Source organism: Cyanistes caeruleus, chromosome 11, assembly GCF_971803275.1.
Source record: "Cyanistes caeruleus chromosome 11, bCyaCae1.hap1.1, whole genome shotgun sequence".
Classification (NCBI taxonomy): Eukaryota; Metazoa; Chordata; class Aves; order Passeriformes; family Paridae; genus Cyanistes; species Cyanistes caeruleus.
The window spans coordinates 21,092,863-21,120,706 of NC_141711.1; the positions used below are offsets into that span (position 1 = coordinate 21,092,863).

At 42.9% G+C, this 27,844-nt stretch overlaps 1 protein-coding gene across 7 annotated transcripts; it reads left to right on the forward strand.

Annotated features, from left to right (window-relative positions):
• Positions 1-2,250: 2,250 nt before the first annotated feature.
• Positions 2,251-27,489, forward strand: LOC111943930 (membrane-anchored junction protein-like). 7 transcript variants are annotated; one of them, XM_086846578.1, is made up of 11 exons: positions 2,251-2,338; positions 2,973-3,093; positions 3,384-3,429; positions 4,716-4,791; positions 6,530-6,655; positions 7,967-7,998; positions 8,773-8,882; positions 11,243-11,297; positions 14,080-14,152; positions 14,259-14,403; positions 15,176-15,517. In XM_086846578.1, the coding sequence occupies exons 2-11, from the start codon at positions 2,993-2,995 to the stop codon at positions 15,216-15,218; spliced, it is 807 nt and encodes a 268-aa protein (XP_086702704.1). In that variant the 5' UTR covers positions 2,251-2,338; positions 2,973-2,992; the 3' UTR covers positions 15,219-15,517. The 7 variants fall into 7 exon arrangements, with proteins under 7 accessions (XP_086702704.1, XP_086702703.1, XP_086702702.1 ...); XM_086846577.1 differs by lacking the exon at positions 2,251-2,338 and adding an exon at positions 2,738-2,848; XM_086846576.1 differs by lacking the exon at positions 2,251-2,338 and adding an exon at positions 16,121-16,275 and having other exon boundaries at positions 2,905-3,093; positions 15,176-15,245.
• Positions 27,490-27,844: the final 355 nt, after the last annotated feature.

Sequence of the window (27,844 nt, forward strand, 5' to 3'; positions counted from 1 at the left end):
CCACAAGCAGCTCCAAAATCTCTTTGTTACAGAACATTTTATAAGTTTTTCAGGCAATAGCATATTGCTAAAGCTTACAGACAGTTGTTCTAGCCAAACATTAAAAGCACATGTACACCTCCAAACAATGCTTGTTTGCTTTCTATTAACAGTTTGTTATATTCTATTACTAAGCTTAAAACCTTCTACTATTTTGTAAGCATGTTTTTCTGCAGTCTTAAGGTCCAGCTTAGCCAAGCCTAACAACTCAACTATTGTTTCATATCCTTGCATATTGTATCTTCTTTACTTTTAGGCTTTGCAGCTGCAGCTAGCTCTAAGTTCTCTGCTTTTTCTCTCATGAGGCCTATTTTCACAGCTTCTGAAAGTCCTCTTACCTTTACTGTTTCCCACATATTATGTTCAAATGACATTTTTCAGAGCATATACAAAGAAATATTCAGAATGCCTAAGTACCTTCCCCTGCCTTGGCACAGATTCTCTTCAGAAGCAGCCAGGACTGGGAGATACTGGAATTGCTCACCAGAGAGTATTGCCATGTCACTGTCACAAAAAGTCAATCTCAGACAACTTCCTGTGCCCAAACCTCACCTTAAGAGCTTACCATGTGTTTTATATAAACCAAAAATACTTTATTACTGGATTATTATTTTATTACCAAAAATATTTGTTTACTGGAATTGTTTTGAAACACAAAATGGAATAAAATTCCTAAGTGCCTAAACATCTTAGGCATTAATTTGAATAGTTTTGCATGGCACATATCTCAGTTCTTTAGAGTACAGCTGAAAGAAACCATATAATAATTTTCTTAGAGAAGGGGAATGGAACCAGGTTTTTTCCTCATTTATTCATATCAATGGAATATTGAGCACAAGAACGTAGTGTATAAAATATATTGATCTTGGACATGAAAATGTTGGAAAGACAGGCACACATTAAAGGTGGCTGTGGGTTAAACTTGATGAACTACATCTGCAAGCCTTCCCCCCTCAGCATTTTCTCTAGTATGGGTAAGAGGGGGAGGTGCATACAGTGTTCCAGGAATGACCAGAGGATATCAGGAAGCACAGTAGTGCTAAGACAATTTAAAAAAAAAATAAATTGGATTCCAGCTTTTGAGGTCACTTTATCTGGCAGTAGTGCAGTAGGATTCCTGAGGGTGCTATCCTACTGTAAAACCAACTTAGAGCCGCCCATTTGCTATTGAAGAGCAGCTCAAGCAGGACATAACCTTTGTTGCTGAGATGCACCCAAAAGGGTGGGTTTAGCTTTGTTAGTGAAGCTTGTTTTCCACTGCGTTATCTGCTTGCTTGAACATCATTTCCCCGTAGTTATCGATTTCCTGCTTGTGCATGAAATTCATGTGTCAATTCACTTCCTGACTCCCTAAGCTTATTTTCCTTTTCTTAAAACCAAAAGCCAGTGAAAATCGAACTGTTCTGCAGCTGCTGAATTATTCTCTACATCATGTCTTTACCAATGCTGAGGGGCTGCATCGTGCAGCTGCTTATAGGAACTGCACTTGAGATCATCCCACTGAGTGGATGGCGAGGGACGCTGTGTAAGTCCCTGGGTATTAACACCGTGGGAAGAGGGAAGATCTTTCAATTCCAGTCTTTCTTAAAAAGATGTAGTATATAAAATGTTCCAGTTACATAAAGGGAGGACAACAGGGGCTGCAGCAGAAGAGGAGCTGTGTGAGTCAGAAAAGGAAAAGAAAGACGTGCTGTGGTGGCTAAGGATCGACCCCCAGCCCCTCTCGTGGCAGGTCTAGTGCCTGCTGGAGCCTCTGTCTCATTTGAGATGCCACCTCAGCAGCCCAAGCCCGCCCAGCTCCAGCATCCGCCACCACCACGTCCTGCTCCGCTACCCCTCAGAGGAAAGGGGCTGGAGAGCTGCGGACCCGCTCTGGGCCACGTCCCTCCTCGCTACCTGCATCGGGGCTCGGCTGGGCTCGGCTGGGCTCGCCTTGCTTCGGCTCAGTTCGGCTCCATTCGGCTGGGCTAGCCTTGTTTCGGCTCCATTCGGCTCGGTTTGATTCCATTCGGCTCCCTTTGGCTCCATTGGGCTGGGCTCGCCTTGCTTCGGCTCAGTTCGGCTCGGTTCGGCTCCATTGGGCTGGGCTCGCCTTGCTTCGGCTCAGTTCGGCTCGGTTCGGCTCCATTGGGCTGGGCTCGCCTTGCTTCGGCTCCGTTCGGCTCGGTTCGGCTCCATTGGGCTGGGCTCGCCTTGCTTCGGCTCCATTCGGCTCGGTTAGGCTGGGCTCGGCTGAGCGCCACTCGGCTCCGCTCAGTCGGCAGCCCCGGCCCGGTGGACGCGGAGCGGAGGGGGGTCGGTAGGCGCCGGAGTTGTCCGGAGACCTTTCAGGCAGCCCCTGACTCTGGGAAGGCGGCGCCATCTCGCGTCTGGCAGGGCAGACGCTGGGCCGGCGTCCGCAACGGGGCCAGGCCTTGCTCCAGCGGGCCTGGGCTCTCCGCCCCATCTCGGGGGCAGCCGGGCACTGCTCGCCGCTGGTGCCGGCGGCGGCGGCTGAGGGGCAGCGGGGACGTGCGGGGGGGGCGGGGAGCAACGAGCTCTTGCGGGCCGGACTCGCGGGGATTCCCGGATCCGCGGCAGCCGGGGCTCCCTCTCAGGGGGTCGCGGGCCCCATGAGGCTCTGCGGAGGGGGCTGGGGGTTGCCGGCCCCGGGGCGGGAGGCCACTAAAGCTCCAGGGACCTCGGCAGAAACAGGTGCAGGGCAGCACAGCTGAAGACGGGGTGACCGTCTGCTCTAGGTCTGTCCTCGGATCCTGCTCAAAAATAGGCGCTATTGAAACGGACACTCCGATCAGCCTTTTGCTGACTGGTAGGAGAGTTCTCTCTGCTGATGTCCCCTGGAGAAAAAAACCTGCATGTAATCTTTTCGTATGACAGAACGAGATGTGGTGAGGGGGGTTAGGACTTAACCTTTGACTCTCCTGCTTTGCTAGTCTGGCGTTCGGGGAGAGAGATGTCGTTGAAACCATTCACCTATCCATTGCCTGAAACAAGGTTTCTTCATGCTGGCAGGCATGTGTACAAGTTTAAAATCCGGTATGGCAACTTCAACAGGTACGTGTGTTAAAGCCAAGAAGTCAGCCTGCTGTCTGTTGACTGCATGTGGTAGTGAGTTAATACAAGACCTTAAAACACAGAATACAAGTGGGTAGAAAGTTTGCACAGAGCAATCCTTAGAATAAGGGATGTTTTTTTAAGAGTAATAAATGAGAAATTAATCTGCCTGTTAAGTATTTTTTCCTGTTCAGTGGGAATTATGTTTTGTTGCTGTTTAAACTCTTACATGAAATGTAGCTTTGTTGCATTTTGACTGGGATGGTTCCAGCTCTCTCTTTGTTTCACAGTTCTCCCAGTCTCAGTCTCACTGAAAGTGCTGCCAAGGAGTCAGAGGTAGGAGCTGAGACAGGTCCATAGGACCTCAGATGGGTGTTAGGTGAACAAATGCTTGTTATGGCACTGACAGTATTTTGTCAAATGCAGCATTTCAGGTGTGAATAATGGGGAACTTCCTGGAGAGTCTGAGTGTGGAAAAAAAAAAAATACATTAATGAAAAATATTCCTCAACAGACAAAATTTAGTGTAGAAGAGTCATGCTTTTGTTTGAAATATTCCAAAGAAGCTACTGACTCTTAAAATTGGACAAATGGAAACTGCTGTTTCCATGTTTCAACATTTCCTGTTGAGTTAGTGACAGTTTCTATCTGATTCCTCTTCAGAGTGATTCTTGCAGGAGCTCTTTCTCAGGATTTTAGTCTCAACCTCAAAACTGACCATCAATTTCAAGTTGTCTGGCTTGACTGGCTGTTAATACCCCTTGGTTTTTCAGGAGCTGTGGCAATACTGGTGGGCTGGCTTGATGGAGGCTAATCTAATGCTAAATTGCATGTGTTTTCCTTGCAGCTGTGGAACCCATGGGTGTTCTTTTAAGGATGCCATTGCTTTGTGTCCAAGCACAAATTGATGGTCACAATTGATGAGTTGTGTTATTATCTTCTTCCTGAGACATAAGAAGGACTCTGCCATTACTGAGAAATTGAGACAAATATATTGCCTGCTTAAAAATGTTCCTTCCTATTAATTTCTAAAGATATTCAGAATATAGTAATAGCATTAAAAACCTTACTGAAGAAAATGTGCTGATTTTAATTGATAGGAAGAATTACTTTTTTTTCACTTTTGAAAATATTAAAAGGTATTACAAGAAAAAGTTTTGTGTTTGTAGAGGAGGAGCTTGTTGGGGCTTAACTGCAGTTCCCTTGTAACTGATTTGGGTCAATATTCAGAGAAAGAAGAGTAGGTAAATGCTATGTGTGTTTTGCTGGAAAAATGAAATGACACTCCTTAAATTTAAAGCTTCTTAAATATAATTTTCCTCATTTTTCCATAGTAATTCTTCTATTAATTCTAGATTAAGATACTCATTCACCTAAATTTCTATGAGTCTGTCAGTGCAGTGCACTCTAAAATGGCAGGAGGGAGTGGGGAGGAGAAGGGGAGAAGGAAAAGCAGAGTATATAGAACCTGGTCTTCCATAATTCAAGCCTGGTCTTCCATAATTCACAGAAACTGTAAAGTAATGTTAATTTTTTCCCCAAGCCTTGAAAGTGTACTTGACAGTGGAATTGTGATGATGTTTTTAATATTTCTCCTTTGTTTATTTTTTTGGCCTCTCCAGGAAGTTTTTCGAGTAATCCTTGGAAATCTTGATGATTTACATCCATTTTCTACAGATCACTTCACTGTCTTTCCATGTATCCTTTCTTCCCTACTCGTAGAAGATTCAATGACTTGTATCTTGTCTCCTTTGGGACCAGTCAGCAGATCTTTTCCATCTTCCCTAAAGTTTGCAGAGGCGTTGGGCTGCTGTCCACAGACAGTGCTGTAAAAGCTCTGTGCAGTTGCACAGCATGGTCATAGAGAAGCTGATACTATACATGAATATTGGCATGCACAGCTTTTGAGGAGTGTGGTTTCCTGGGATTTCACTTTTGATACAGAAGTGCTGTGGCATTTGAGATTGGATTATTCTAGCTAGCAGCTGTACTACAGGCTCCTCTGCTTTCTAGGTGTTTTTTCATCAGAATGCACGGACTGGCCTTCGTTTTTGTCTTCTGGCTTGTGCAACTGGACAGAATTTAGTTGTGTCTGCCACATATTCTGCAGATTGTTAATTTAAAACAACAGTAATTTGAAAAAAGAGATGACTTCATATTTCTGTTGTAGTTGCTGTTGTGTAATGGGTTAAGAAGTTACTCTCCTGAGGCTTTTATTGAAGAGAAAAGTAATTCAGTTAAATGTTAGCATTTTCCATCTTAAAGGTGTGTCAGCTTTTGGATCAGATCTGGCATCACCTCCTGTGATTCTGAGTGCCCAGGAGTCATGAAGAGCTCCAAGGCATTCCCCTCCTGTCTTTGAAGACTGCATTATGCCTCCTAATAGCAGACAGGAATGAGGCCATCCTCTTTCTCTGAAGCAGGTACATACGACAGCAACCTATTCCTGTTAGAGGCAGGAAGATAATGTAGCCAAGAGCATCATTATACAGGAGGCAGCCAACCCAGCCATTATTGGTTTGCTTCTCTAAGCTCAGCCAGTCCTGCCTGTGTGTTGAGGAGTGTTTGGTTCACAAACTTGTATTTCTAGAGCTTGTAAGTCCATCCACATGCTCAGGCAGCACTGGGCCTGGAAGAGAACTGTGAGCTCAGAGGCCTGGCATGAGTTGTCTTTCAGTTGGTGTGTCAGGCTCCTCTCTGTAGAGCGACTCTGTTAATCACCAGCTATGAGTCCTTCAAGCCAAAACCCAGGCAATTTCAGTCCTTAAAGGAACTGATTGTATCAATGTTTCATCATCGTCTGTCCCTGGGATGTTAGTTTCTGCTAGCAAATGTGGACTGACAGTATACATTTCACCTTTTTCTCCCTGAGATCAGAGGTGTGTGAAGAGACATGTCCAGCACCAGTTGTTCTTCCAAGCAGAAGCTCCTGGATGTCAGACCTGCACTCACATGAAGGAAAGGCTATAACTGTGGTGGCTGTCATGTAAATTATCTTTTTCCTCCTGTTTTGAACTGTGAAGTAATGATGCTGCTTCTATGAATCCAAATCTTTTTCAATTTTTAAATAAAATTTTAAATAAAATTTTAAAATAATTCCTTTTTAATTAGGAAGACTGCTGAGGGGGTTTTTTTATTCATAGGTTTAGAAGAGCCTGGCATGGTTTTTTGCAGGAGGGTGCCAATACTAAAGGCAGACACATGTAAGGGAACAGAACCCTCTTAACACAGGTGACTGACAGGGCAGTGTGGATAAGTAAACCTGGATAAGTGTTTCCTGTAGTGCGTTACACAAGTTCATAGTAGCAGGTTGTATTTGCTCCTTTGTGCACATGTGCAGTGTGCTGTGTCTTTTGAAGCTTTAGGAGATATCTTCAGGACTCGTATTCCTTTGAAATGTTAGTGTTGTGTTTTTAAGTCTTACCATTCTTCTCAGATTTGAGTAAATGGGAGCGAGTATCAAAGATGAAATTCAAACATGAGAATGTCCATCTTGTGCCTTATCCCTACATTTGTAAGTTGTACCTAGAATTGAACTCATTTCAGCGAAATATATCTTGTGGTAAGTCACTGTGATTGTGTTTGGGTAATTTTGGGAAACATCTACGATCTATGTCTTGCTTTTCTCTTTTCCTTCTCCTACTGTATCTGAATCAGAGAAAGCAAAACTGCATGTGGGATAACTGTACCATGAGTCTGAAATAGAGCATAACAGGGTGTTCTTTGTTGTCTCATATTGCTTTTCTAAAATTCCCTGAATTTCCTGTTGTCTTTCCAACCACGGCTGACTCTTTAGTTGGTATTTTTATGAAGCAGTGCCCATTGGCTCTCAACCTTCATTTTTAATGTCAGTCATTGGGCTGGAGCCAGCACATGCATGTATATGGGACACCTTTTTCTTCCTTGTGCTTTACTATGTTTGTTGACAGAGAACATCCCACTCTTTGTTGCTATTTTACTAAAGAAAGAATGGATTTCTGTAAAAAAATAATGATAGTGATCATGGTAGTAGCCTCTTTTATATAATTAGCAAACATTTTCACCTCAACAGTGTCTTGTTTTCCAGGTTTTCTGTGAATTCTCTGAACAACCTCAGGCTGCAATTAAGGCCTCTGTGGGACTCTACATTTAAACTTCTTTTGTGAAAACTGAGTATTCTTACTATTTCCTGTTCTGATTATCAAGCTCTGAAAAAAGTTACTGGTTTTTTTTCTTTTAATGACTGCTTAGCTGATAATGTGATCTTTATAAAATGACCAAGAGAATGAAGAAGTCTAAGAAACTAATAATTTCTTAGACTATCAAACATCCCATGTTTGGATGTAAAAGCTTCTAGCCATGGAGAGTTCACTAACTTCCCTCTACACCTGTTCCAGTATTTAATTGCCCTATCCAGATAGTTGTAGTGCATTACTGTTCTAAAATTAGGATCAGTATAAGGCTCTGTTCCTTTCAGACTTGATGTTTCAAATTTCTGTTGGTGGGGATTTGTCTTCAGGGAAATACATGTGAACCCCATACATCCTACAGCTGGCCAGTATTCTCTAGGGGCTGTGTTCCAGATGTCCTTGCATCTTCCATCTGGTGCCCAAAGCACAGTGAGATGCTAACTGTTCTTCAGGCCCTTGTCTTCTGAAGACACCTCTGACTTCTTGAAGACAAGCAATTGTCACATCCCATTGATATCTGGTGTTCATAGCCAGGAATTCTGGTTCAGGAAGAGCTGTATTTGAACATTTTCAATTTCAGTGTATCTTGTGCAGGTCCAGTAGTTTATCTTGCTCCTGGAAGAGGAACTGCAGTGCAAAAATGTATTTTTCAGTTGGTTAAAGTCCAGTCTAAATACTCACCAAGTTTTATACCTCTCTTGCAGGTAAAGAAGTAAAAAAGGGCAGTGATAAGCTTGTAAGTTGTGCATCTGGTTTTCTTTTGTTGTTCTAAGTATTCTTGAGAAGCAGAATATATGCCTTTAGGCAATGCTAGAGTTCTCCTACCACTAGGAGTTAGTCAGTCAGTGTAAAGTGGCACCAAATTCTCACCTGGAACCATCCAAGGGAGAGAAGTTCTTGTGGTAGTTCTGCTGGGCCTGGAAAGCAGTCTTGTATCAGGACCTAAGAGCCTGCTGCCTTGAGTTCCCCGGATTTTCTGCCAGCCTGAGTGAGCTGTCCAGTCTTTTCTCACTGGAAGAATCTGTGAGGTTGATATTGCTGAGTAATTTAGTTCCCCAGGTACTGTGTTGTAAACAGCAAAGTTATGCTTATTTGAGGAGTTTTTGTGTAATGAGAGCTCAGGGTAGGTTTATTTTCAATATAGGTAAGTGTCTGAAGTGAATTAAAGAAGAATAATTCAAATCCAAATTTCCCCAAAGAAGTGTCCAGATTCCCCTACGGATTTTTTTTCTACCTCTGCATTCCTGCTACTTACATTCCTTGGCAGTCCTCTGAAAATGGAGGAAATAAGATATCCTAGAAAGAAATACTTTGTTTAAAACGGTTGAGCATAATTCTCTGGCTAACCTGCCAGTGCTTGCTTCTTCAGTCCTGAATCCTTTTTTGGTTTTCAGTGTATAAGCAGGGACAATTTTTGCAAAATATGAATGTACATTAACTATGAATTTTGTTCTAAAATAGAAAAGTCAAAATCAATTGTTATCAATACCCAGTTTGCAATGTTTTGAAGGTCAGGAGAAGAAACGAAGTGTCAGAAAGTACTGCAACGAAAGAAGCAGTGAAGAGGAGAAGAGTGGAAGTCAGAGATGATATCTCATGCCCACAATCATGTATGGACAGGTCAGTTGACTCCAAAAGAGTCTCCCAGGACACATATTAATATTTTTAATGTCTCTTGTACCTTCTTCATGTTTCATTTCTGTGCAATCCTTTGCCCCATTTTTCTTCTTCCTTTTCTTCCTTGGGTAACACAATCTAAGCATCGTTGCTTATATTGGGAAGAAAGTGGTCCTGTACTTTCCAAGTTCCCATACCATTCACCAAAGCTCTGCCTGTTTAATTCCTCTGTGTTCACATCACCTTTTGAGTCACAGTGAGGTGATAGCTCAGCAGCCAGACAGAACAGTGCACTGACTTGCACACCTGAGTTTAGGACAGCAAGGGAAGAACTGGAACCAGTTTTCCACCTGCCTCCCAGCCTGCTCCATTGAGCCAGCTGATGAATTCTGCCCTCTTGGCTCAAGGCTGATGGCAAAACACCTTGGAACTTGCTCTTTTCCAACTGCTTTAAAGTCTTAAGGAATTGCATATGTTGTGTGTACACAGGAGTATTCTCACACAACTTCACCATGTGTTTCTTCTGTAGCTATACTTCTCATGGTGATTCCCAAGTAGATCTCTAGCTTTGGATTTTACAGAATGGTTGAGGTTGGACAGGTCCTTTGATATCATCGAGTTCAAGCCCTCCTGCTCAAGCAGGGTCACCCAAAGCAATTTCCCTCAGGTCTTGAGTAGACTCTGAGGGTGGAACCACCACAACTGTGAGAGAGAGCCACTTGCAGTGTATGACCACAGTTCTCTAGTCAAAAAGGTTTTTCTTGTGTTCAAATTTAATTCCATGTTTTGCAGTCTGTGCCTTTTTCCTCTTGTCCTGCCAGAAGACAAGAAGGTTGAAGAGAGCCTGGCTCTCTGTTCTTCATTCCCTCCTATCAGGTGTACATTGGTAAGATCCCACCTAAGCCTTCTCCAGGCTAAACAGCCTCATCTCTCAAAGCCTCAGTTTACCCCGGTGAGTCCCAGTCATGTACTGGGGTTTCTGCTCCAGACTGGGACAGAGGTGCCTCAGCAGCCTTGAGCAGAGGGCAGAGATCACTGCTTGAGGACAGTGATTTGGCAGAGCTCTGCCTAATTCAGCTCAGGGTGTTGTTGGACACCTTCAGTGTGGGGGTACAGAACTGGCTCTTGGCTAACCTTGGGCTTAGTTCTTGACTACCTCTCAGAGATCCAGTGTTATTTTCAGGCTGGCAGGCTTCTTTTATTTTTTTTAAAAGAAGAAAATGTATACCTGTATTGGATCCTTACAAGTATGTGTCAAACAGTCGTGGATCCATCCATGGTCAGAAGTGTTTACACACACCTTTCCCCTCCCATGTACAGACTATATGCAATCATCTACCTTGTTGCCTTATATCCTTCCCAATTCCCAGATGTGTTTCATGCAGGGATATTAACAAAGTTTGAAGCCAGTTCTTCTCCTGCTCATGCAAATGTAGTCCTTTAATCCCTCCCCCATCCCCCTGGCTTGTTTCTACTCGCAGTACAACTGTTGGATATGAGGGAGGAATGAGCCCAGGATTCAGAATGCTTTTATTTCTTTCAGCCAAAGACAATCAAGTTGTAGGTTAATAAAATACAAGGTGAAAAAAGACTATTTCATGATCCAGTCTAGCAGTTCTCTGTAGGTCCTGTATCTTGCCTCAGCAGGTATGATTAGAACAATCCATAATTCCTAAGTGTATGCTTGAATTCAAAATCAAATTTGTGAGCATTAGCTTCAAGCCTTCTGTCATTTTTTTCCAGTTACACTGTTATACTGGAGAGCTCATTCAGGCTGAGCATCTTCCCTGCCCCAGGAAGGAGTGTGTCTGCTGTAGTGAGACCAGCTCTCTGTCTTCTTTCTGGACAAGCTCTTTTGCTCCTAAATTCTCTTGGGGGGGTTGGGTTTTCTTGGGGTGCTACTGAGCATTGAGAAATCAGAATTTCCAAGTGACACTGCCAGTGATTCTGATCACCTCAAGTGAAGCCGGGATGGTTTTTCTGCACATGCATCCCTTTGTACTTCTCCATATGGAGTTTCCTCTGTCATTTTAATGCCCCACAACCAAGCCTTGCAAGATCTTTCTGTGGTTCTTTGCTATCTGCTCTGGTAACCTTGTAAGATTCACAAGCTCTCTCAGCTATCTGCTCATCCCCCTTTTCATTTAACACTTTTTAACTGCTTGTTTGTCATAGAAAAGCAAAATGAGTGCATATTTTCATTTTTAAGGAAGAGTTTGAAACATGAGTACAAATACAGATTAAGGGTATCTATCTTGTTGAGTAGAGTCTTACTATAGTCCTGGTTTCTAGTGATGTACTTGGAGTAGCTGATTCCTTCTTGTTACTTATTGTAAACTCAGTTTTTATTTGCTTATCTTTAGAACTGGAGCAGAGTGTCTTCACCAGATGAGTAAAGCAGAGCATGGATTTGAAAAGGTAAGCTACAGAATATTCAGAAAGAGACAACAGCACCTATTTAGTCCTGGACCCTTACAGTGGCAAGCATAAAAATGCCTGCAGGTAATTAGTCTCCTTTTTCCCTGCATCACCCTAATAAATTTTTACTCCTCTCCAGACTGCAAAGGGATGTATTATGTTTTTTTTGAGATGACACAAGCTTTTCTGACTGTCAAGCTACAAGCTTGGGGGTAAGCTCAGCCTCTGAGAGGTGAGCCTGAGGGATGCCCTGCCTTTTCTCCAGGACTCCAGTCCTCTGTCATCTCACATGCCCCTTTATGGAGGATTCCACAAAGGGCCAACAGTGGGTGCTGGCATCTTTACCTTGGCTTCGCTGTGACCATGTGCCACTCCCCACCTCTCTCTGCTGATGGCCATGCAGGCATCACCCTGTGGCTGAAACACTGCCATGCCTTTTCTCACTATGGCATCAGAAGGCAGATTCATGACAGGATTGTTCCAGAGGGATTGGCTGTTGGTCTCTAAAGCCAGTGTTCTCCAAAGACCTTGTTAGGAGGAGAAGATTCTTTCTCTTGTAGCCCACAGGCTCCAAGGTTGCTCAGATAGAGCTGCTCTTAGGCATACCCCAATGCCCGTGTCCTCCTGGCTGTTGCACATCCTCCCAAATACACTTCATCTATTTTCTGGATACCCATTCTAAATTCAATTCAAATCCCTACCAAACTATCACCTTTCTGGCTTTTCCCCCCCTCTCTAACTCTTTGGAAGTGTTTTTTTTCCAAGGAGGCAAACACATTTCTCTTGGGTTTGCCCACAAAGGAAGCCCAAAACTTTCTTTCAGAGCAGGGTTTTTTGACAGGTCTGTTGGATTTGCAAGACAGGAGAAGACTGCCTGGTAACTCCTTGGGAACATTCAGTAAAGAATAACTTCTCTTAAACAAGCAGGTTTATTTGTCTGTAAAACTTGTATCCCTTTTCCCCCCCAGCTCTGCTTACCTTTGCAGTATTAGTGACAGGTGTCTACACATGCCTTCTCTGGCTTTTCTTCAAGTACTCAAAACACTGTTGGTGAGATAAGGATCGTTTTCTGAATGATGCTTTTTTATTCCCCACTTTGCTATAATCAGTGTCTCCAGAATTCCTCTGGTTTTTGTACAGTTTTCAAGACATTAGAGTCCTTGAAAGCTGGAGCTCCAGGTTAGCAGCTTGGACCCTGAGAAACATACTACAGGTGGCAGAGATCACTGCAAGTTCCTTTTGTGTTAACTAATGTGGGAGGACATGTCTTGAGCACTTTCTGGGTAAACTGGAACTGTGATGTAAAAATCAACTCAGCAGATACCAACTCAGGTGAGAAGAACCTTTTCTGGAGCAGCTGCTTGTGGCATCATTACTTGTCCTCAAAATTGCACTAGTGAAGGCACTGTTACATTGAGAGGGATGTCTGGACACTGTTCTGTTGATGAACACCAGATCAGGTGTCACTAGTGCTGTTGAAATCATGGGCAGAAGTCCTCTTCCTAACATGCATTCTTAGAAGATGAAAGCCAAATATTTGTGTGACATGCTTTCCATTTGGTTTTGTTGGGTTTTTTTCCTTTCAATTCAGGATGAGAAGAAAGATTAGGTTTAAGAAAAAAACTTGTCAGTAGCTCCTGTACTTTATCAGAGCTTTTCTGGTCATTCTTCCAACACTCTTTCTCATTTTTTCAACAGTGTATGGCTTTGGTTTCAAATCCACCCAGTATTTTATAATGCTTCTCAAAAAGAGAAGGGTCTCATTAAACAGGAGGTCAGTCAGTCTACATAGTACACGTGGGATTGACTTTAGGATGTTGGATTTGGAACGAGGAGTAAAGAAGTGCCACAGGCACATGACTGTTAAATGGATTGCATTTTCAGCTGTCATCCAGATGTCTCCCAGGCCTGTGATGGTGACATCTGGTCAGGATGAATGTAGTCAAACCTGCGTGTCTTTTCACTTACACAGTGCACCAGTGAAAGTCAAAGAAAGAAAGAGACACTCTGCCTGTCATTCCAGACAATTTTCCTAACTTAATTAATGCTCTCAGACTAAACTGCAAAGATCTCAGGCCATCAGAGGTTTGGAATTTTGTGTTAACCCGAGTTTAGGTGTGGCATTTGGGGACAGGGTTTATTGATGGCTTTTGCAGTGCCCAGTTAGCAATCAATCTTACGGGGCTTTCCAACCTAAATGGTTCTGAGATTAGTGCAAGGGAAACACCATCAGGACCTGTCATTGTTTTAGGGTTTACTCTCTTTTAGAAGCTTACCTGCTGATTTTGTTGTGGTTTTATATGTTTCTTTTGTTTTTTTGTAGTACTTTGTGTTGTTGATCACCTTCCTAATGGGTATCCCTGGCCCACCTCTTGATTCTGGCACTTTTCATTTTTGTCCCTTGTGAGTTAAGTCTATATCCCAGGACTATGTCTTAGGAGGGCTAGTGCCCAAGGGCCTGCACTGTCCAGGGACTGGCATTTCCCACAGCTCTTCATGTTTTTTGAAATCTCTGCTTATTCCATAGCTACTATTAGTTCACTGTGTGCTATGCTAAAGTCTTCTAAATGAATTACATCTTGTTATGTCCTGATGAGGGAGGTGTAAAAATACCTTAGTGAAGAAAGTCCTCATCATAGCAGAAAAAAAATCCCCAAATGAAACCACACAACAAGGAGTGTAGAGCTTGCTTTTTAATACTTGCAGGAAGCAAACCAACAAAAATTTCTGTACAATAGAATTTAGCATTATGTAACAGTTCTTGGGTTTCTTTTCCTTTTAGAATTCCTCCAAAGTAAATGAGCTTGAGTTTAACCCAGCATCCCTTACTAAAGACTGTGACCAACTGAGTTGCTGTGAGTAAGGAATTCCTGGATTCCACTGAGTTTTCATTCCCCTGGGTGCACAGGAAATGTGTAGAGCGTGAGGTTGTGGTTTTGTTCTTGCTGCTGTTTCTTACAGGGGAACCTGTGGAATTTGCTCCTGAACAAAAAAGAGTAGCCAGTCAGGCTGAGGGTGCAGTGCAGCTGCTGCAGCAAATGGAGCAAACAGGAAAGAAAGGAAGCACAAAGTCAGAGGGAAGAGGTCTTTCACAGTTCTGGAGAAGGTACTAATCCTGCACTGATGAGCAGAGGCAATCCTGGCGCTGTCCAAGCCTATGTCAAAGGTTGGCAGTGCCAGGTTGTTTTCCATCATTTTGAAGAATGGAGACATCTTTTCTGTGATGGAACCAAAGTCCCCCAAGGCAAAGAAAGGGATGTTGTTTTATCTTGTGCTAAGGGGCAGCATTCCCACTAAATGTTCCTCTTCTGAACTGTCTTTAGGAAAAACTCCTGATAAGAGAGTCACTGAATCTCCATCTCAGCCCTTATACAAAGTGGCTTTCCTCAGCTGAGAAGTGCCAGCTAAAAGGGTCTTCCCAGATGGACCTTCAGCCCCATTAAGCTTCATGTGACCTTTATTTGGCCACTGAGCAAATCTGGACTTTGTAACTCTGACTCCCAAAGTCACCATTTCAAATGGAAATCAGTGTCACTGTGCAGACACCTGCTGTTTGCCTAAAGGAGTTATTTCATGCTGCTGAGGCTGGATCCTGTGAGTGCTGTCCATCACTGCACAGCAGCAGCTGGATATTGGCAGCTGCTGGTTTTTGTTAGTGTTTTAAAAAATAAAACTCCTTGTTAATTGTAATGTGTGCCATTCCTTTAATGACTGAGACCAGACCATTAGTGCACAAGTTATTGTTTCCTCTGTTTTTTCAGTTTCCCTTTGTATTGTTTTGTACTGGCATTGTGTCTTTCTATTGGACAGAAATTAGCTTTTTCATGATTTTCAGAGAAGTCTAATGTGCTTTTTTTTTGTTGTTATTGTTTCCCCAGCATCTTTTCACCACTACAACATCTTTTTGGTGGAAAAAACTGACCTGGAAGTACTAATTGTTGCGGAAAGGTAGATTTGTAGTATGAATATTGGGTTGCAATGTTTCTTCTGTAATTCAGCTTTTGACATTGCATATCTCAGCTCTTAAATGCTTTAAATTAAATTCTACTTTGCTAACGTTTTCAAAGTAACATTCTGAAGATGTTGGGTTAGAACAACCTGTTGGGTTTTTCTTCACATCTTAGAGGTTTTGGAATAGAGCAAGATTTTGACCCTTAAGTGTCGTAAATTGTGAATTTTACGTTATGTGGTATTCTAATAAAACTAGAATCAGCTTGGAACTGTGTGTTATTTTAATCAGACTTACCCATGCTGAAGATACTTGTCAGGAAAATTAATCCACAAACACCAGAGGTTTATGTCCAAAAAGGAGACAGAGGATTCCTTTTACTTTATTCGAATAAAGGGAGAGGCCATGGGGCATTCCCCTGGGGTCTCTCAAATTTTTGGAGGGCGCAGCCTCCTTTTTATCCTAATTCCCGGCCACTTGTCCCTTCTCCCTTTCCCCATAGGCTGAGGTACTTGAGAGGTACAGGCTTCCCGGAACGCCTGATACCGGCGGTGATACCTTCCCCCCCCACCCCCAATGCATAATCCCTTCTTAACTTTTATGGAATTCATAGTGTTCTTTCAGTGTCTCTTTGATCTTCTACTGGAATCCATCCCATTGTTTCTGTTGTCTCTCACTGATAGCTACATCTTATCAACTGACCCACAGCTTGTTTGTAAAGACAAGCTCATCATTCCTCTCAATCCCTCCTCTTTTAATTTCTGTTAATAATTGTCTTTACAAACTTTAGTTATCATTGACCTAATTTCTTGTTCTTGGCTCTTTTTTGGCTTTGCAATTATTTGCAGTGGCATTACTTTCTGCTTTTTTGTAGCTATCTCTGGATCAGTAGGCACGGCTACTACCTGCATTCCTTTGATCACATGTTGAATGAGTTGTATTAAGCAAGGGATCATGCATGGTAAAAAGATTAGAGTTGCTACAACACATAAGAGGAAAAAAGCATTTGTTTGACTTATAGGCTACCAGGTAACTATGAAAACATGTCCCATTCCCATCCTTTCCATGTTTGGACCGGTACATGGGCTAACTTTTTTATTCCTTTTGTTATTTGTTTTACCACTTTTCTATTGTCATTTATTTGCAAACAGCAGTTTGAGTCATTAAATTTTCTATACCCCCCCCCCCCCGTTTTCTGCTAATAAATAGTCTAATACCATCCGATGTTGAAATATTGCATTTCTCATCTGAGTAGACTGGTCAGCAAGAAGGTCAAGAGCTGTAGCTGTCTGGTTGATTATCATTTCAAAGACAGCTTGCAACCTAATTATTCAATTTAGATTATAAATGGGTTCTCTGGCACCTGATATTAATTCATTTGGGTTCCAGGTAGCTGGTTCATAGTGTTGTATGATTCGTTCAGGTGGCCATTCATCTTTTCCCCACTTTTGGGTGCTCCTTCCAACCAGGGACGTATCAATGGACCACTTCTCTCCAATTTGATCATCATATACTTTGATTCTTAACTGATTTCCTTGAACTTGTGGTAGCAGAAAGAACAATGGTCTAATATACCCCACATAACATATTCCTGACCAGTTTGGAGATAGCCTGCGGTAAGCATTTTGGCCACAAATTCAGTAGTGCCCCTTTAGAGCCCAGGTCCCATTAGTGAAGGGACCTTTCCAATTTTTATCATCAACTGGTGGGTCAAAATACAGCTTGCTTCCAGGGCCTAGGGGTCCACCAACAATAGTTGCCTTGCCATAAGAATCACAATATTTACATTTCTAACCTCCTACATGAGGTTTCCACTTGCAATCACATCCCAGATCTGTTTTATTAGATCTGGACCAGAACTTACTGAAAAGGGTTTGAGTTTCATTCTGGTGTTGCCATTTCCACTGATAGTCTCGGACAACATGTGTCTGACTTGTGGAATTATCCTGGGGGCAGCTTAAAAATAAAAGGTCAAAAAAAACTTATCCTTCCCCACTGCTTTACAGCCTTCAAAATCTTCTTGGTAATTATGGAAGGAACACCTTACTCAGCTACCATTAGTGAGCTTAACATGAGTTTGATTCTATCTGCCTCGATATCTGGAACAGTCATAAGGAGGGCAGTTGGGGGTCCAACAATCTAAACCTAAAGTCCAGTCACAAACGCTCTTTCCCACATATGTGCTTCTTGTTCTGTTTAAGCAATAAATGCCTCTTTCAGAAGAATGAATGCCATGGATTTCTTTCTTTGTCTCAAAATCTTGTTCTATTATGGACTTCACTCAGGGTGCTAACCCACCATTTAGGCTCGACTGGGCTGGCCACCCATGGCCAGCTTTCAGATCCCCCTGGCCCCCTGCAGACCCAACAGTTTTTAAGGTTAAAGGTCTTTGCTACTTGTTCTCTTAAAGTAAAAAATTATTTTCCCACTTTAAACTCCAACTTAACTAGAAATATAAAGGTAAAATTATTAAGAGAAACATTCTAATAGTGTTATAATCTAATTTCTAATTTTCAATTTCATGTTGTTTTCTACACCACCTGTGGCAAGTGAAAGCACAGAAACAGCTTAGCATAAAGAAAGCAATGACAGCATGGATTGGCTCCCAGTGTCTGGAGATTTGAGAGTAGGGATGCAGACTATTTCAGCAGGCAGTCTGTGGGGAGGCACTCGGGGCTTCCTCCGATGTCGACGCACCAGCTACTGCTCTGGTCCACTCCTGTGGAGTGTCAGTCACGGCTTCCCATCCTTCTCCTCCAGCTGAGATGTCCAAATCTCTGGAGCTTCAGAGACCTTGACTCAAGTGTGATGTGTCCACCCGTGTTCAGCTGTCTTGATGGCAGTTTCTGTGGTCAGCAACACTTGGAAAGGTCCAAGCCACTTAGCCTCCAGTGGTGCTTCTTTCCACTCCTTAACTAGGACCCGGTCTCCTGGCTGGATGTTGTGAACAGCAAAGTCCAAAGGCAGGGTCTGTGTCCGCTGAGCTTCCTGTTGAAGAGATTTCACAAGAGACAGTATCCGAGCCACATACTGTTTTAGATATACATCACTTATCTCTACCCCCGCCCCAGGCTGAGAATTAACAAGGATAAGGAATTCCAAACATCAATTCAAAGGGAGACAGTTGAATATCTTCCCTGGGTCTGGCCCTTATTCTTGCTAAAGCCAGTGGTAAGAGCCGCAGCCATGGCATTTTCGTTTCTATCACTAGCTTCAGAAGATGTTTTTTTATTTCTCCATTCATCCTTTCAACCTGGCCTGAGCTTTGGGGATGCCAGGGAGTGTGGAGGTTCCATTGTATCCCTAAAGCAGTCATTACTTCTTAAAGAACTTTTCCAGTAAAATGAGTTCCTCTATCTGAGTCTATCGCTTCCACCATCTCATATCTTGGAATTATTTGTTCTAAAAATACTTTAATAACTGACCCTGTAGTTGCTGAAACAGCTGGGAACACTTCTGGCCACCCTGTTAACTGACATAATATTACCAAAAGGTATTTAAATTTCTCCACCCGGGGCATCGCAGTAAAATCCACTTGGCATCTTTGGAAGGGACTACAGCCCAAGGCCTCCCTCCTCTGGCCAGTTTCTTTGTAACTTTGTTATTTGTCTTAGCACAAATCAAACAACTATCAACAGCTTGTTTTGCCAGAACAAAAAGACCCACAGCAGCGTACATTTTGAGGAAGGCTTCTGCTATCCCTCGGGAGCCCCAATGACTTCCTTTGTGGAGCTGTTTTAGCAGTTGTGAGGCTAAAGCTTTTGATATCCACTGCTTACTATCCCTTGTAAACCAATTACTCCCTCTTTCTTCTGCCCCACTCTTGTTAACTATCTCAAGTTCTGGTGGAAAAGACAGCTTCTCTGGCAAGGGGGCGGTTACTGGGAGCAAGGGAAGTAACTTAGTGATTTCTGGCAACAATGCAGCTTTCCGAGCTTCTTCATCAGCCAGTCTATTTCCTACTGCCTCTTCCGAGCACCCTGACTGGTGTCCCTTGATGTGTATTATTGCTACCTTTTTTGGTAAATTCACCACCTCCAATAGGTGGGAGATTAAGTTCTCATGAGCCAACATTTTTCCTCTGCAGGTTAATAAACCTCTCTCTTCCCACAGTTTCCCAAATGCGTGTATCACACCATATGCATATTTAGAATCAGTAAAAATATTTACTGTCTTGTCTCGGTATAACTTGCAGGCTCTCACAGGGGCATACAGCTCGGCCGTCTGAGCTGACCAGGTGGCTGGTAACCTCCCCCCTTCCTTTAATTGCTTTCCATTTAGGACAGAGTATCCTGTAAATCGTCTTCTTTCTATCATCCTTGAAGACACATCAATAAACACGTTTTCCCCTTCAGGCCACGGGATGTCTTGCAAATCATTCCTTGCCCTAGTTTGTAGATCTATTACTTGAATACAGTCATGGAATTTGCCTTGGCTCCCCTCCTCAGGGCCATTCAAACAGGAGGCTGGGTTAAAACCTTCCTTGCTTTTAAATTCTAAATCCTCCTGTTCTAATAAACAAGATTCATATTGCAACAACTGAGAGCTGGTCATCCACTTAGAGGCTCTCTCAGTTAACAACGCTTTAATCTGGTGTGAAACTTTAACAATCAGATAACCCCCCTTGTCAGCTTTTGGGCCTCAGCCATTATCAGAGCTGTGGCTGCCCAGTTCTGCAGACAATGGGTCCAGCCTCTGGCCACCGGGTCTAACAGTTTTGAAAAATAGGCAACAGGCCTCCGTGTTCTCTTATGCTCTTGAACTAAAATTTCTTTTGCATGAATTTGTATAAACATGATTTAGTTTAGCAGCAAGTACTGCCACTGTTTCAAGCTAATTACATTACAACTACTCTCTATCTCAATTTTTTGCATCAAGTCTATCTTAGGCATAGGGAGGTGACTAACAAATTAACTTCCATTAAGGAAACTTTAATATTTATAACATTTTATAACTTTTAACATTTCTTAAAAATGAGATTCACTTAATAAATTATAAAAAGAATTTAATATAAACAAAAGACAATTAGGAGACAAAAGAAATAAAGCAAAGGGTTAAAACGGCCAGGTGCCCTGGTGGGTTGCCAGGAACACACCTGGTATTTTGGGGAACCCTCTTTTTATCCCCCCCTGCTGTGAAGGTTTAATGCATATTCAAAGCATCCCCTCCCTGGTTCTGGCTTCTTAGATCATGCTTTTATTTATCAGTTTTTATTTTCTGCTGGTCAGCATTTACTTTTGCTGGTCATCATTATTCTTGCCGATGAGCATTATTTTGGAGTTTGGTTTCCTTTCTTTTGCACATGGTCACTTGTTGATGACAGTCCGGGCCCCTCATCCTTCACCTGAGGTCAGCTGGTCTTCATATCTTCTGCTGATAACAGTTTGGGTTCTATTGTTCTCCTGATAACAGCTTGGGCCCCAGTGTCCTTGCCCTCTGGGGTTTCCTTGCCTTGTACCTAGGAAATTCTTTTAAACTTAAGACTTGTTAGCAAGAAAAAAAGTACATACATAGCTAAAAAGTATTTAATATATAATATTCATCTGCGAAAGCCAATATCACAATACAAATTTATAACAAACCCCTCCTCTCTTTTTTTAAAAAATCATTTGGCTTGAGCAATAATTCTTGTTCTCTAGCTTCTTGCACTCGTTCATGAATTTTTTTTTTTTTTTTTTTTTGTGCCGTTCCAGATGTAGCCAATTTTGAGTCTGTAGGCATTGCTACTATTTGCATGCCTTGCACTACTTTGGTGATTAGCCAACTTTAACAGGGGATTAAACAAGGAAGAAATATTAAACCGGCTGTAGCACTGCTACAAGGAGAAGAAACTTAGCTTCTTCTACTACTCTATCCCTGATATATTATCCCACCAGTTAGTGGTCATTACTGATTTTCATTTTTTGGACTGGCACATGGGCCATTTTTCTGATATCCTAGGCGATATCTAGAACGGCATTTTTATTGTCATTGAAAACAACAATCTTATGTATTAATTTTCTCACAGAACACCCCTTCTTTTAGCCAATAAATAGTCTAAAGCCAGTCTATTTTGATATATTGCAGCTGTGCCTTTGCATCACTGACTGGCTATTAATTCCATAGCTCCAGCTGTTTCATTGGTTATGATTTCTACAACAGCTTGGAGTTTCATAATGCAAAAATTGGGGTTTGATATCGCCAACTTCCATCTTGTGCCCAAGAATGTTTCCAATATGCGTTCAGGGGCTATTTCTCATCTCCCCATTTTTGAGGTGCTCAAAACCATTCCCTTTTATTTCTTTTTAGGACCTCAAAAACCAACACCCCCAACTGATTTCTGTCTCGTCCTGACAAAAGGAAAAATCCTAGTTGAATCATTCTCAGAGTACAACTCCCCTTCCATTGTGAAGGGAGCTTTGGGTATGCCCTTTTCTCACATATCCCAAAATAAGACATCTGGTGCTTTCTAATAGTCATTTTTCTGTTGATTTATATTTCCCCAAAATTTGGCTATTTCTGGGATTCCAGAGTAAGGATTTTTCCCTGTACTATTACACTGGAAGAATCTGGTTCTATTAGGATGTACGCAGGTTTTTTTCTTTTACTTTCCTTTGGGTCTAATACAGAGTTGGATTCTCTGGAACTTACTATGTACAAGTTTTATTACCAGCTTTATACTTTTTACCAGGAGTATTTCTCACTTCATGAAGAAATTTTCTCCATTTAATTGCTGTTTGAGCTTTGCTTACATGTCCTGACATGAGGTTAATACAGGTCTAGGTTGCTGTGTTGGCTTTATCTTTTCACTTACCATTTGCTCTCTTACCAAATCTTGCTTATTTCTCCTGGCAACAACTGTGAAGCAAATCCATCTTTTTCTCTTTTTTGGGCAGTTGTTTTCTAATCTGTTACTACTTGTTCCTAGATTTTCTGTGGTCTAATATTTTCCCTTTTATGCATACAGGTACTTAATTTGGATGGGTTGTAACAGTGATTATTGATACTGGTGTGGGTAATAAGAAAGAAACCCCGGTGTCTTTCCATGTAAAGCTTTCAATAGCATTTGTAACATGGCTTTGCTGGTGTCCCAAAAGGGAAAAAAAGGATAAGTGACAGAAGAAGGAATAATAGGGGTCCAGTATGGCTTACACCCCCACCAATCCTGCCTATGAGGTTGCAGCTCACAGCAGGTGTTTATATTCTTCTCGGTGGCGAGTTGTAGTGGTCAGTCTGGTCTTGCCCCCTAGTTCCTTGTCACTTCCTCTTTTGTAATTTCCAAGCAAATTTCTTTTGACACCTTTTAACAGCAGTTTCCCACCGTTCCTCAGGTACTTCCCACTCAACACGCACTAGTAATTTCCCATCTGTAAAAAAAGTTATCATTTAAGTTATTCTTAATAGATTTGACACCCAACACTTCCTGCAATGAGAGGCTTAACTTTGTGAACCACAATACCTATTATTCTCTAATTTAAACACTTATATTTAATGCAGATAGCATGTCCCGTATTGGGATGATTTAGACAAGGTATATGATGTGGCACTGATGGAAGTTGTGGTTCTCCCCTCTCCTTCATACAAATCACAGGCAAAAGCAAAAATATACGAGGATTTCCCAACCAATACAGCCCCAGTCGTCCTGTTTGGAGTGGGAGTTTTCCTCCCCAAGGTGGATATCGAAAGTGTCCCAGAACTTGTCCAGGCAGGACTTGAAACTACTGATACAGGCTTGGTCTTACTTCCCAGTTAGGCGTGATTCTTAGCTCATTCCTTGGATCATTTGGATTGTCTCAGTTCATTACCGCCGGTCTCTGCTCAAGAGTACATTTGGTATCACTGGGTTTGGGTGTTACAGTCCAGTCCTCAGGTCTTTTGATCTTATTGGTGTGAATCCAGCTTCACTCTTGGGTCCAGATTGCAGCTTCTCTGCCTTTATTATCAGTAGTACCTGAAAACAATTTCTTAATAACACAGGGAGAATGAAAACATCACATCAAAATTTTCCATCAGTATTCTTTAAAATTCTTGGGTTAAGCGAAATTTAACAGTTAACATAGGAGCCAATCTCTTTCTGTGCGTTCAAATTAGTTAAACAAGAAAGGCTAGGTTAGTTTTGACTTCAAATAAATTACATTCATTACCTTTTACCCTTTGGTTACTATTTACTTGTTTAGCTTCACAAACTTCTTTTATCGGTTTCTTAGAACAAACCCCTTCCAAAAGGGGTTAAAAAACAACAAGAGTAAAAGAAAGAAAGGGAAGAAAAAAATAAGAGAAAAAAAGAGATCCTATTTCAAGAAATTAAACACCTTGATGAGGTTTTCAGAACCTAACGAGCAAGACTACTTTTGCTTTGGTCTCATCATCCACCGGTCTGTTTCTCGACCTTTGTTCCGTTCCTTCTTTCCCATTGACAGCAGTTTTTCAGGCTATCTCTCTCCCCCGCCCCTGCTGCTGCAGCTCTGGGCTGAGCAGGCTGTTTCAGCCGCTCGCTCTGCAGGGGCCCACTTGTGTCCTTGCCAGTCACTTGCTGACGTGCTGACCCTGGGGCAAAGCTCGTGTCCCCTCTTTCTCTGCTGTGCCGTCCCTTCACACACAGGACTGGCATTTTCAAACACACTCAGCTCCCGCCACTGCCGAGGGGCAGCGCCCGGAGTCCACAGCGCTCTGGTCTGGGGCTCCTCTGCTGGGCCAGCTTGCTCTTCAGCGGCAAACCTCACCCAGCACCGCTGCCGGGCCGGCGAGCACTGCCGGCACCCCGCACCCCTGGAGACCCCGGCACAGACGGGGCGGGTCCCGCTCCAGCAGCGCCACTCACGAACCGCGCTCTGCACCCTTCACATCGGGTGGGAGAGGACCGGGAACCGCCACACCAGGCCCTGCTGTTCGCCACTCACAGGGACCGGGTCCTGCTGCAGCCGCTTTACATAAAAGCAATAAAACAACACCTAAACCTAGCAACTCCTAACCCAGCGCTCCAGATGCTCCTAACATCCCCTATTTCGGGCACAATTCTCATCTCTAATCGCACTTGAAAGTTTTTCTCCCCACAAGCCAGTGCTCACTCTTCGGAGCCAACAAGACACTTCTCGCTCTCTTTCTAAAAATCTCTACAAATCTAATGAAAGGAATCGCAAACCTCTCTCTCTTTCTCTCTGCCACTATCATCTCACCACTCTTTACACCACATCCCTCCAGAATCTCCACTACACAAATCACTTTGCTTCAGAATCAACAACAAATTCAAACACCTCCTTTTGGGGACCCTCCCCAAAGCCATCAAAGGCGCTAGACACAGAGACCAGTCAGCTAGCCAGCTACTTTTACCAACTAAAACAAGTCTGCAATTACTATTTCTACTGCCTTGAACAGATCTTCAGTCAAGCTAGAAATGAAGACACAGACATCATTCTTCTCTAAATTTTCTTCTACAAGTACAAAGGAGTCCATCTTCATATAGCTGCTTAATGTGAATAATCTCTAGTGTAACTTTTCTCATGACAAGATATGATCAGGTCTTTTATTTTTACAGGCATTTAGATACATTGACAAGCTTCTGACAATACCTTTATGTTTCAACAGTACTATGAACAATCTATAGCAATAACCAGTCTTACAAGTGTTTTCGAATTCTTCTTTCACAAAATAAGACTCATTCCAAAAACACATGTACTTATTAAAATAGACCAAGTTTAGAGTCTCCACAATTGTCTTCTCAATTCAAAACACCAACAAGCTTAATTCTAATCTTTTAACTGGGTCCACTTCTGCTTCTGTAATAAGCACAGCTGCAAAACAACACAAGCACTCCTAGAGACGTGCACTTTCTTGGCAAATTCAAAAGAACAAGAAATCATGGCAGTTCTGAGCCTGATATTCAGCTAAACACACCATCACAATAACTCTTTTTAGAAATCATCGGAGAGATGATCAGCATTTCATATTGTGAAAAGAGACAAAATAATTTTCAGCAGCAGTAAAAAGATTTACAACAATCCACAGGATTTTGCTTTTAGGCTGGTACCAGGTTCTGCTGTTAAGAACCATGATGGGCTGTGCCCATCAGCACGGAACACAAACAACATTAGGGTTAACAGCTCTAACACTTATTGACAAACTGATAAGTTTTCACCTCAAGAAGTGACTACTATGCAAATTACTGTAACTTGCCTTTAAAATTAAAATCAACCACAAAATTCTACGATATTCACTAAAGTAAAGAAATTGGAAGGCATACTAAGAAATGGGTTTGTTTCTCTACAAAATAAATATTGCAGTCACTCAAGAAAAAAAAACAAACAGAGCTCACTTCTTTTTCCACTTTCTCCCAGGATGCATTTCTTGGAATTCTTCTAAGCTTCTCTCCAAAACTTCTCTGCTCTTCCTGAAATCTCAAATTTTAAGTACCGACACAGCTTACTGCTGCAGAAGCCCACAGCACCATCATACACGGAATTCTCTCAGAACCCGGTAAAACAAAGGCTTGCAACTTGCAGCTCCCTTGGTTTGGAGCTGATACCATAAGCCAGTACTGCTCCATATCTCACTCATACATCTGGCTAAGAAAAAGCTCTCTGAGACAGTTTGACACCAGTCCTTACTCCCGAAATCACAGAACCTAATGTGCCCGAGGTCTCATAAGACCCCAGCATAGAAAACCTGGGTCCCAGAGGGACTCACCTGGCTCTCTCACCATTGGGCATGTTCCCAGCCTGTTTCACAGCTTCAGGAGGTTCCAGGAGTCACTGAGAGCTCCTCCAATCCCCCTGTGCCTGGAGCAGGGAACCCGAACCAGCATCTGTGGTTCAATCCAGCCTGCCTGCAGCCACCTAAACACAGCTCTGCGGCTCGAGAGCTCCAAAATAAGTTTAAACAATGCAGGGGCACCAAGACTTAGAAGGCCCCTGCTCTCACTTTACTCAAAAGGGATGGGCTGAACTCATCCCCTCAGGGCACCCTCCGTGCCCTGATCTTATCAGGGTTCGGCCCGACCCACCGCCGGTCGGAGCTCTGGGAGTTCCCTTGCACTCCTGAGGCTGACCCGCCCCTCCGTCCCAATAGCTCGGCAGGGAGTAGCCCTGGGAGCACCATCTCCCAGGAAAACCTTTCACCGCTGCTACAGTGGGGCAAAAAAAACTTCTAAAAAGCCCCAAAAACAAACAACTTCAAACACTGAATCACATACCAGCTCACCAAAGCGACCCCTCCCCTGCAAGCAGCTCTTGTTGCCCAGGGGGGAGGAAAGGCACGGAGGGAAGATCACCACTAAAGATAACCTTGGCTCTGCTCTGAGACCAGAGCTGCTATCCCGCTGAGAACAGATTTGATACAACACCCCCGCGGCTCCTGGGCTACAAGCCCCAGTTCTGGTTTACCACCCCGGGGCTCCAAGACAGGAGCTCGCAGGGAGGAAGCGAATCACTCCATGTGTCCCCACCGTGATCCAGTCCCTGTGGAAACATCGACCCGTGTTCACTCTTACTCCAGCACAGCACAGGAAACCTTTCCTCTTTAACAACACAATTCCAAAGAAACCCCACAAACTTTAACGCAACAATCACACCTTTTTACGCATTCTCACATCTGTTCATTCAACTCCACCCAGTCACAGCAAGACAATAAGGTGCTCTTTACTTCCCTTGTTAATATACGCCCATGGGCACTGTAATATGTCAAATATCCCAAGCTTCTTGGATTATTCCTCAATTTGGCAGTTTCAAGTCCAAATTTCTTGGATTTAATCCTCAACTTGACAAAGTTTCAGAGAATCCACATTTTACTCTGTTTTCCCAGTGGATTGTGCCAGGAAAACCTTGTGCTCCCTTTCCCGAGGGGCCAACCCCTCCCCTGAGACCCAGTCTTAGCAACCCCGGGGGTATCTTGCAACCCCCGCTTCCCTCTCCCAAAAAGATTACTTACAATCCATCTTCCTCTTTGGGTCTTCGTGCACAAGAATTATGGAGCAAAAATACCGTGGTTTTATGGAGCCTTTTTTCCCCTTTCCTTTGCTTTATTCCTCTCCTTCTTGTCCTCGAGGTTTTGACCTGCAGCCGCTTGGTCCACACTAGGAGAAATGGAGCGGGGTCTGCTGAACTCAGCAGGGGCGCGCCTGTTTCCCCGTTCTGGATCTCTGGTGGTCCTAGAGGTGAGGTGCTTATCCCAGAACGAGCCCCCAAAATTCTTAAAAACGAGATTCACTTAATAAATTATAAAAAGAACTTAATATAAAAAAAAAGACAATTAGGAGACAGAAGAAATAAAGCAAAGGGTTAAAACGGCCGGGTGCCCTGGTGGGTTGCCAGGAACACACCTGGTATTTCGGGGAACCCTCTTTTTTATCCCCCCCTGCTGTGAAGGTTTAATGCATATTCAAAGCATCCCCTCCCTGGTTCTGCCTTTTTAGATCATGCTTTTGTACAATTTTTATTTTCTGCTGGTCAGCATTTACTTTTGCTGGTCATCATTATTCTTGCTGATGAGCATTATTTTGGAGTTTGGTTTCCTTTCTTTTGCACATGGTCACTTGTTGATGACAGTCCGGGCCCCTCATCCTTCACCTGAGGTCAGCTGGTCTTCATATCTTCTGCTGATAACAGTTTGGGTTCTATTGTTCTCC